Consider the following 9,925-nt stretch of genomic DNA (forward strand, 5'->3'; position numbering starts at 1 on the left):
TCCTCAAGAGCATTGGAAAGATCCGAGATCTCATCGGCATAGTCACGACTATGTCCTTCCATCTTAGAGATGGTATCTTCGTGAGCCTCGATCATGTCATTGGCGTCACCAAGTTGTTCCAAGAGAGCAACAAAGTGCTTCTTGGATTTACCCTTAAGTTTGCCCATAAAGGCATCAAACTCATTCACCTCCATATTAGCCCCCTCATGTTCATCAATGCTATCCGTCGAAGAAGGATGATTAATGATGGTTGTTTTGATGTTGGAGGTTACCTTGTTGGTGGCTTTAGCCATGAGGCACTTGGCGGTGATGCTCTCATTGGGTGAGTCGAAGAGTGACACCCGTGGAGTCGTCGCAATGGCAACAGAGGCCATGGCAACCGACTCACCATCTCAATCATCGTCATCATCCTCATTGTACTCTTCTTGTACCACCAATGCCTTGGGGGGAGTCTTCTTGGTGAAGTTGCTCTTGTTGGGGAACGACTTGGCCTTGTCCTTTCAGATGAGCTTGCCACCATTGTCTTCCCTCTTCTCATATGGGCACTCCGCAACAAAATGACTCACATTGCCACAATTGTAGCAAGTCCTTACACGTTGCTTGCTCTTCGGGCCACTTGAGTTGTTTTTGTTAAAGTTTGGCCTTGAGTTTTTCTTGCTCCAAAATTGCCTTGAAGCAAGTGCCATGTGTTCATGATATGCATACTTTGTATCTTCGGGATTGCTCTCCTCTTCTTCCTCTTCTTCTTCTTCAACGCAAAGCTCGGCCTTCAATGCAAGGTTGGGCTTCTTTGCCCTTTGAGAATGAAGCACCGCATTGTCGGCGGTCTTGTCCAAAATGTTCATGGCCACAAACTCATCCAACACTTCGCTTGAGGTCAAAGTGTGGAAGTCCGGCCTTTGACGAATGACGGAGGACATGGCCTTGTGGTAGGGCATCATTGCCTTGAGGAATTTGTGCTTGATCCAATTGTCATCCATGTCCTTGCTCCCGTGATCTCGGAGTGAGACCGCGAGTTTTGTTACTCTCCGATAAAGCTCATGAGGTTCTTCATCTTCTTTCATTGCAAACTCATCGGCCTCATCTTGCACCACTTCATAGTTGGAGTGTTGAATGCTTGCGCTTCCCCGGTAGAGTGAGACAACACAAAGCCATGCGTCATTGGCCAAGGCGAAGGGCCGAAGAAGAGGTAGATCTTCGGGTGGAATTGCATCTTGAATGATGAAGAGGGCATTCTCATTGAATTGATTATCCATGGCTTCTCGAGGAGTGAAGTTGCTTGGATCATGCGGATAGAAACCTTCTTCAATGATTCTCCAAAGATTAGTGTTCACATGATTTAAATGACGTTTAAAGCAGTAAACCCAAGAATCAAAGTCCTCATTTTTCACAATCTTAGGGGGAGGACCGGCGTGACTCAAATGAGTGGAAGGAACTGGTCCACCATAAACAAGTGGTGGTTCCACATGAGCAAAGATGCCGGTGCCAGTCTTACCACTAGAAGAAGGAGCCTTTTCGCTACTAGCTTCCCCCTTATCGGAGGTAGCATCCGTCACCTTGTCGGTGGGATTACCCACTTTCAACGGTGCGGTGGATAGTTTAAGCCCTTCAAGGTATTTAGTAAACATGCTTTCAACCTCGGTTGTCATTGAGGTTTTCAATGTCTCCAAGGCCACATTGAACTCCTCACGAGAGACCGAGGTTCCCCCATTGCCCATAGATGAGATCCGATTCACACCGGAGTGTTCCTCCACACCGTCTACGGTATCAACCATACTCTTCAGACGGTAAAGTCCTTAATAAAGAGACGAGGCTCTGATACCAATTGAAAGGATCGATATGGTTGACTAGAGGGGGGGGGTGAATAGGAAACTAACAATTTTTAGCTTTTCTTTAACAATTTAAACTTTGCACCAAAGTAGGTTGTCTAGATATGCAACTAGGTGAGCAACCTATATGATGCAACAAGGATAGGAACACAAGCAAGCAAGAGATATGACACAAATAAGCTTGCACAATAAAGGCACGAGATAACCAAGAGTGGAGACAAGGATGTGTTACCGAAGTTCCTTCCCTTTGAAGGTAAGTACGTCTCCGTTGGAGCGGTGTGGAGGCACAATGCTCCCCAAGAAGCCATTAGGGCCACCGTATTCTCCTCACGCCCTCACACAATGCGAGATGCCGTGATTCCACTATTGGTGCCCTTGAAGGCAGCGACCGAACCTTTACAAACAAGGTTGGGGCTCTCTCCACAACTTAATTGGAGGCTCCCAACGAAACCACGAAGCTTCACCACAATGGAATATGGCTCCGAGGTGACCTCAACCGTCTAGGATGCTCAAACACCCAAGAGTAACAAAATCCACACAAGAAAGTATGGGGGAAGCAATTATCCTTTGGTGGAAGTGTAGATCTAGGTCTCCGTCTTCAATCCCTAGCAAATCAACAAGTTTGAGTGGCTAGAGAGAGAGATCGGGCAAGAGAGCTTGAAGTGCATTAATGGTGGAGTAAGAGAGGTCAAAGGTGAGAGTGGTAGGTGGGAGAAGCTCCCTTATATAGCAACCCTAGATTCCAACCGTTACTGTGTTTTTTTGCACTGCAGCAGTACAACCGGTCCTCGTCCCGGTACAACCGGCACTCACGGTGTATCTGCAAAAACCCTACCAAGCGGTACAACCGGACCTGCGGGCGGTAGTACCGGCTAAGAAAAATAACCGGACTAACTGCAGAGCCACCGCATCAAAATAGGAGTTTGACCGGTACTTGGGTGGTGCCTGGCCGGAACAACCGCATGGCCTTGCGCTCTTGGGCGGCTAAGTTCCGAGCGGAAGAACCGCTCGGACCAGCGGTGGTACCGGTCACCGAGGAACAACCGGACCAACCGGGCCACTACCGCCCAAGAACCGCATTAAAACAGAAGCGCGAGCGGTACTTGAGCGGTGCATGGACGGAGCCACCGTCCCAGCTTTTGCAGAGCATGGTGGCGGTACCACCGCCCGGAGGCAACGGTACAACCGCTCGAGCAAAGCTGGTGAGCGACAAGACCCAGCGGTACAACTGCTCCAGAGAGCGGTACAACCGCTGGGCAGAAACAGTGAGTGGGAATAGATAGGAGAAGAGACAAGGAGAACTCTCTCTCTCTCTCTCTCTCTCTCTCTCACCTGAGGAAGACAAATGAGGGGTGATGAAGGTGTACGTGAAAAGATTCCCCTAGTTCTTTCTAATGAGAATTTCCTCTTGATAGTACGGGTTCCCTACGACCAAAGAGATAAAAAGCATAGGGGACTCCGTCTTCGATCTTTTCCTACAAGAGAGAATAGCTTTTCGATGTGAGCCTAAGCGTCGAGAACCTGAAACATTTAGCACAGGATTAGACCAACAAAGGGTTGTCATCATCATCCAAAACATAAAGTAGGGAAATGCCCTTTCACCAAGGAGCATGACAGGTTCGATGACCTTCATAGACCTAAGAGAGACGGTCCGAGATGAGCTTCGCATGATCGAGATGCATGATATTCCTGAACTGATTTTGAGACAGACAGGAGCAGATGACATCCTTTGTCGCGAGGTTGAGAAGAGTGTACTTGCGAATGTAATCAGCTTTCGCCATCTTGCACAGATCGGTCAGACCAATCTCAGTGACGGTCCACAGCTCGCTGTTCATCGCCATGAGGCGCTTCTTCATCATGGCCTTCCACTTGGGATACTCGTGACCGTCAAAGATGGGGCATGTCACTTTCTTCATACATGCAGCCGACATAACTAAAACTCCAGGCGGTTAAACCAAAATCACACCGAACAAGGGAGTACCTTACTCTGATACCAATTGAAAGTGCGTTATATCGACTAGAGGGGGGGTGAATAGGCGATTTTTATGAAATTCTTCACTGAGGAATTTGCCGGTGAGGAAATTCCTTAGCGAAGAACTACTAGCAGCGAAATAAGTACTCAAAAGTAAACATAACAGAACACAAGCATGGTCATCATGATGAAATGAAGACAGGCATAGAGTACAAGAAGGAAAAGCACAGGATAACACAGGATGAAGACAAATAGACTAAAGAAATTGAACTGAGGAAATTGAGAAAGTCTTCAGTCAAAGTCTTCAAACACAGATATGGACAAACACACAACACAGTTATAAGGAAATGAAAGAGTTGAGGAAATAGAACCAGTAGGCTTGGTGAAGACAATGATTTGGTAGACCAGTTCCAACTGCTGTCTCAATTGTACGTCTGGTAGGAGCGGCCGAGTATTTAAACTCGAGGACACACAGTCCCGGGCACCCAGTCCTGAACACGCAGCTCAGGACACCAAGTACTCACTGTATTCTCCTTGAGCTAAGATCACACAGACCTCGTCCAATCACTCGTGGTAAGTCTTCAGGTGACTTCTGAACCTTCACAAACTTGGTCACTCGGCGATCCATAATTCCTCTTGGATGCTCTAGACCATGACGCCTAACCGTCTCGAAGAAGCACAGTCTTCAAAGGTAACAAGTGTCGGATCCATGCAGGATCAATCTCTTCAGTGATGCTCAATCACTTGGGGTTTGTAGGTGTTTGGATTTGGGTTTTTCCTCACTTGATGATTTTCGCTCGAAGTCCTCGGAGGATGGGTTGCTCTCAAATGACAAGTGTCAGTTTCTCTCGGAGCATCCAACCAGCTAGTGGTTGTAGGGGGTGGCTATTTATAGGCTAGGGAGCAGCCCAACATGATAAGACATAAATGCCCTTCAATGCTATGACCGTTAGGGGGATAGATATTTTGGGACAGCTGACGTATAGCACAGCAACGGTCGGAATTTTGAGTAGCAAAATCCTCAGGGCTATCATGTTCCTCACTGTGTAGGCAATCCGCACTGACGAATTCCTAACTCCTCAGTCAGAACAAATTCCTCAGAGACTAGAAGAACTTCGTCTCTGTCACTGAAGAAATTGACTGAACTGTATGAGATTTCCAATGGCTTCACTCGAATGGATTGGTGGGTGTAGGATTTTGAGTTGAGCATCACATGGAATTTTTTCCTTAGTATTTTCTCGACCCCCTTTAACAGTACGGTGTTTCCTATGACTCAAGAAAGAGAAAATGAAACTACGAAAACAAAAGTCTTCACGCTTTATGTTCCTCGAATGAATACCAAGTCTTCACGGTCACATCAATTTCTTCACTTTCAAAGTCTTCAGAAAGTCTTCAGAGATTCAAAGTCTTCAGTCGAAGAATTTCATTTTTAGGGGTCGACTTTCTCTGTAAATATCAAACTCCTCATAGACTTATAGACCTGTGTACACTCACAAACGCATTAGTCCCTTAACCTATAAGTCTTCAATACACCAAAATCACTAAGGGGCACTAGATGCACTTACACGCGTCCGCTTTCGTCCGCCTGCCGACCCATTCCCGGCCCATTTCTTAGCCTGATTTGCGTCGGCGCGGACATAAGACGGATGCGCGCGCGCTCGCCCTCTTTCCTGACCGGGCCCGCTGGTCAATGGCACATTGGATTCACACCCTCGCCCTCCTGCTACGCCGCCGACGCCGCCGGCCATTTTTCAGATAAAAATGGATACATAGATAGTTCTAGCGTACATAGATAAAAGAAAAGACCACTACTCGTCGTTTTCTGACTCCGACTCGGTAATGTCCTCCTCCGACGTCTGAATGTAGGCGTCAGCATACGCCTCGTCTTCAAAGTCCCAACCCGCCGTTTCTCGTAGCTCTAGTTTCAATTGAGCTGCCTGCTTCCGCGAACGCTTGTCCTCCCGATTGGCGGCTCGCTCCCTCCTGCTCGCGTCCCTCTCCAACCTCCTTGGCTTGTAGAACTGGCGCTCGTCGACGATGTCCTGCGGGAAGCCTCCGCGCCACACCACCAAGGCTTCCACATCCTTCTCCGCGATGGCGAGGCGACGCTGCCGCCTTCGGTGGACACGACGATCCTCGTCGGTGAAAAGCCGCGGGAGAGGCGCCAGATCCTGCGCCCGCTGGCTCGACACGTTCGAAAAGTTCATATCCCGACGAGGCCTCAGGAGGCGCCACGCCGCCGCGTCGTGCGCGCGGGCCGCCTCCTCTGCAGTGTCGAAGGTGCTAAGGATGAGATGTTTCTCGCGAAACCAAATCTCGGAGGAGAAGGCGCCGGAGCGGCGCTCGCGGACTCCGCGGAAATCCGAAGCGCCCAGGCGGCGGATCGACATGGTGGCGCAGAGGCGGTGAGAGTGGGCGACGAACAGAGTGTGGAGGGAGCGCCTTCTTTATAATGAGCGCTGGCCGCGGCGCGAGCACGAATCTTTCTCGTGCGCTGGAGCGCCAAAACCAGCGCGCGCTAGGCCGCTTTCCCCCGCGCGCGCGAACCTTTCCCGTGCGCTGGAGCGCCAAAACCAGGGCGACGCCATGATCTAAAATGTGTGCGGTTATGAAATGGGTCGGCCCGTTGGGCGCACTGCCGACCCAAAACTAAAAGGGGGCGGAAGGCGGACGGGCTGCCGACCAAATGGACAAAAGATGGACAAAAACGCCATCCGTTTGGGTCGGCCCGTTGGAGTTGCTCTTATTGATACAATTCAAGAAAAAAAAAGCTTCAGAGCGACTGTATATAATAAGATCACCGATAGATAGGATAATACAATCAAGTCGACCGATAGGTACTTCCCAAGCTCCACTGATCATGTGGCAAGATTCTGAATCATCCCTGTTTAGGTAACGAGTCGCAGGAACAATCAGTTGGAATACCCATGAATTTAGATATTCTTTCTCTTCTCATGAATCGGGTTGTTAGCCAATAGTTGTGGTAGGTACTAGGTAGGGTTCGTCTTCGCTGGATCGTCCGTTATCACGCGACATGTCGAATCATTCGGCGGCCGACGATCATTTCTTTTTCTTTTGAAATGCCAGCCGACGATCATTGACCCCACATCGAATGGACCGCTTAATTATTGATGAGTAGGTTTACAGTTGAGCGGCACGAGCCCACCTTCCCGGTGCCTGCGGCGAAGGTAGGGTTGGGACTTGGACTTGGAGTAGACTATGTGAGCATGTGTTTCCCGTTTGATACCGCACCGCTGTAGCTGGAGTACATAGTAGCTGACGTCCATGCCCTACACACGTAGTGTCTGACGTTCGATCCAACTCGTCAGCTCGCCTATTTATCCCCAACCTCGTGGCCTGGCAGTGTCATCCGGATATTTTTGAGCAGGAAATCGAAGTGCCAGGACCGAAGAAGCAGAGCAAGCAGTCATCAATGGCGAAAGGCACGCCTGCGACCGGTTGGGCCGCGAAGGACCCGTCCGGTGTCCTCTCCCCCTACAGCTTCTCACGAAGGTCGTCTTCCTCTGTCCAGTATTCCAGTCCAGTCCCTATCATGCCCCTCTGCTTCTTGCGCCGATCTGACGAACTCCCCTACGTGATGCATGATAGTAGGGCTCTGAAGGACGACGATGTCACCATCAAGGTGCTCTTCTGCGGGATCTGCCACACCGACCTCCACATCGCCAAGAACGAGTGGGGAAACGCCCTCTACCCCGTCGTCCCCGGGTGGGTGAACGTGAACCTTGCCAAACACCATCCCACAATTTGCCTCCAAATTTCTAGTACGAACTAACGATGGAATCATGCGGCGCAGGCATGAGATTGTTGGCGTCGTCACCGACGCTGGCCCCGGCGTCAAGAACTTCAAGGCCGGGGACACGGTGGGCGTGGGCTACTTCGTCGACTCCTGCCGCTCCTGCGTGAGCTGCGGCAGCGGGCACGAGAACCACTGCCCCACGCTCGTGCTCACCTCCAACGCCGTGGACTACGACGGCGCCACCACCCAGGGAGGGTTCTCCGACGTCCTCGTCGTCGACCAGGGCTACGTCGTCCGCGTCCCGGAGGGCCTGCCGCTGGACGGGGCGGCGCCGCTGCTCTGCGCCGGCGTCACGGTGTACAGCCCCATGATGGAGTTCGGCCTCAACGCGCCGGGGAAGCACCTGGGCGTGGTCGGCCTCGGGGGCCTCGGCCACATGGCCGTCAAGTTCGGCAAGGCCTTCGGGATGACCGTCACCGTGATCAGCTCGTCGCCGAGGAAGCGCGAGGAGGCCGTCGAGCGGCTCGGCGCCGACGCGTTCTTGGTCAGCCAGGACCCCGAGCAAATGAAGGTTAGGCTTTGTTTCAGTTGCTTCCCTCCATTAATCGACCTTTCGTGCGTGTGACGCATGATTCTTGGCACGGGACGGGAGGTCGGGAGCCATTGACGCGCGTAAATTTTCGGGTGCAGGCGGCGGCCGGCACGATGGACGGCATCATCGACACGGTGTCGGCGGGGCACCCGATCGTGCCGCTGCTGGAGCTGCTAAAGCCGAGGGGGCAGCTGGTGGTGGTGGGCGCGCCCAGCACGCCGCTGGAGCTTCCGGCCTACGCCATCATCGGCGGCGGCAAGCGCGTGGCCGGGAACCTCGTGGGCAGCATCGGCAGCTGTCAGGCGATGCTCGACTTCGCGGGGAAGCACGGCATCACCGCCGACGTCGAGGTCGTCAAGATGGACTACGTCAACACGGCGGTCGAGCGGCTGGAGAGGAACGACGTGAGATACCGCTTCGTCATCGACGTCGCCGGCAGCCAGCTGGGCGCCGCCGCTTAGTACCCACGCGTGTCGTTTTGGTTACCTACCAGCTCCAGCCACATGAAATCGTGATTTGTTGTTTTATTTCCACAAATGGGTTGGTGCGTGCAATTCCAGAATTGCAGTTGAAATAATAAGTGCCATTTTTATTTTTGAAACCAGTTAAACTACTAGTCATTTTCATTAGGTGGGTGATAGGGGCCGGTTGACCGGCTCAAACTTTCGGCCGGTCCCACGTGCACCGTCCGGTTGATGCAAAATCAGCCATCCGATCTATCCTCTTCGTCTAGAACGCGATATGCAATCAACCTCCGCCTTCCATCGGCACGCGGCATGCATCTGCTGCACAGCCATCCAACGAGAGGACCTTCGGCACCATCACCGGCTCACCCCAACGACCGCATCACCTCATGGCATGAGCTCTCTCGAAAAAAAGCTATAGCTCCCGCGCCAGCAGATGCAGCTCCGCCGTCGCCCCTCGCTTGCAGCTCAGCTCCCTTGTCGACATTAGGCGGCCGTCGCCGTGGTTACCTTCCCCGTTCAGCACCAGCTCTGCGCAACACGAGTTGCAGCTTTGAACCCTCCTATTGTAGCAAAAAACGGAGAAAACGCCATGGCTGTCGTCGAGGAAGAAAGTTGGTTCCAACAAATTCCATGGTTGGTTACCACTAATGCCAAGTTCTAGCAAAAACTTCACCGCAACAAAAAAATCGCCACCTCGACGCAGCATCAGGCTCTGCCGGTTGCAGCAATTTCCATGGCTGGTTGTAGCACCGCGGATGCCTGGTTCCAGCATAAAACTTAGCCACACCAAAATTTGCTGCCTCGTCGCAGCACCGGGCTCCGCCGGTTCTAGCATCCTCCGCCATGGTTCCAGTAATTTGCCACCGTGGTTGCGGCACCCGTCAGCGTGGTCACTGTTGGGAAACGTAGCATGAAAAACAAAACTTTTTTATGCACATGCAATGATCTATTCATGGGGATGCATAGCAACGAGGGGGAGAGTGTGTCTACGTACCCTCGTAGACCATAAGTGGAAGCGTTTAACAACACGGTTGATGTAGTCAAACTTCTTCGCGCCCCAACCGATCAAGTACCGAATGTACGGCACCTTCGCCTTCTACACACGTTCAGCTCAGTGACGTCCTCCGCTTTCTTGATCCAGCAAGACGGCGAGGTAGTAGATAAGGTCCAGCAGCACGATGGTGTGGTGACGGTGATGGTGAAGTGATCTCCGACGGGCTTCACCTAAGCACTACGAAAATATGACTAGGGGTGTAAACGGTGGAGGGGGCACCGCACACGGCTAGGCAATTGTCTCTTGTGTGCTAG

At 51.8% G+C, this 9,925-nt stretch overlaps 1 protein-coding gene across 1 annotated transcript; it reads left to right on the top strand.

Moving 5' to 3' along the window:
* The first annotated feature begins 7,143 nt into the window (after nucleotides 1-7,143).
* LOC119301580 (probable cinnamyl alcohol dehydrogenase 8D) lies at nucleotides 7,144-8,744 on the top strand. The gene is made up of 4 exons (XM_037578571.1): nucleotides 7,144-7,314; nucleotides 7,414-7,527; nucleotides 7,616-8,129; nucleotides 8,249-8,744. Exons 1-4 carry the CDS (start codon nucleotides 7,235-7,237, stop codon nucleotides 8,609-8,611), a joined length of 1,071 nt encoding a protein of 356 aa, XP_037434468.1. The 5' UTR covers nucleotides 7,144-7,234; the 3' UTR covers nucleotides 8,612-8,744.
* The last annotated feature ends 1,181 nt before the right edge of the window (nucleotides 8,745-9,925 follow it).

This window comes from Triticum dicoccoides, chromosome 5A (assembly GCF_002162155.2).
Source record: "Triticum dicoccoides isolate Atlit2015 ecotype Zavitan chromosome 5A, WEW_v2.0, whole genome shotgun sequence".
Lineage (NCBI taxonomy): Eukaryota > Viridiplantae > Streptophyta > Magnoliopsida > Poales > Poaceae > Triticum > Triticum dicoccoides.

Coding starts and splice junctions, on each gene's coding strand:
- LOC119301580 (XM_037578571.1), top strand. CDS start 7,235: ATGGCGAAAGGCACGCCTGCGACCGGTTGGGCCGCGAAGGACCCGTCC. Junction 7,315..7,413: donor CCCTACAGCTTCTCACGAAG/GTCGTCTTCCTC, acceptor GCATGATAGTAG/GGCTCTGAAGGACGACGATG. Junction 7,528..7,615: donor CTCTACCCCGTCGTCCCCGG/GTGGGTGAACGT, acceptor CATGCGGCGCAG/GCATGAGATTGTTGGCGTCG.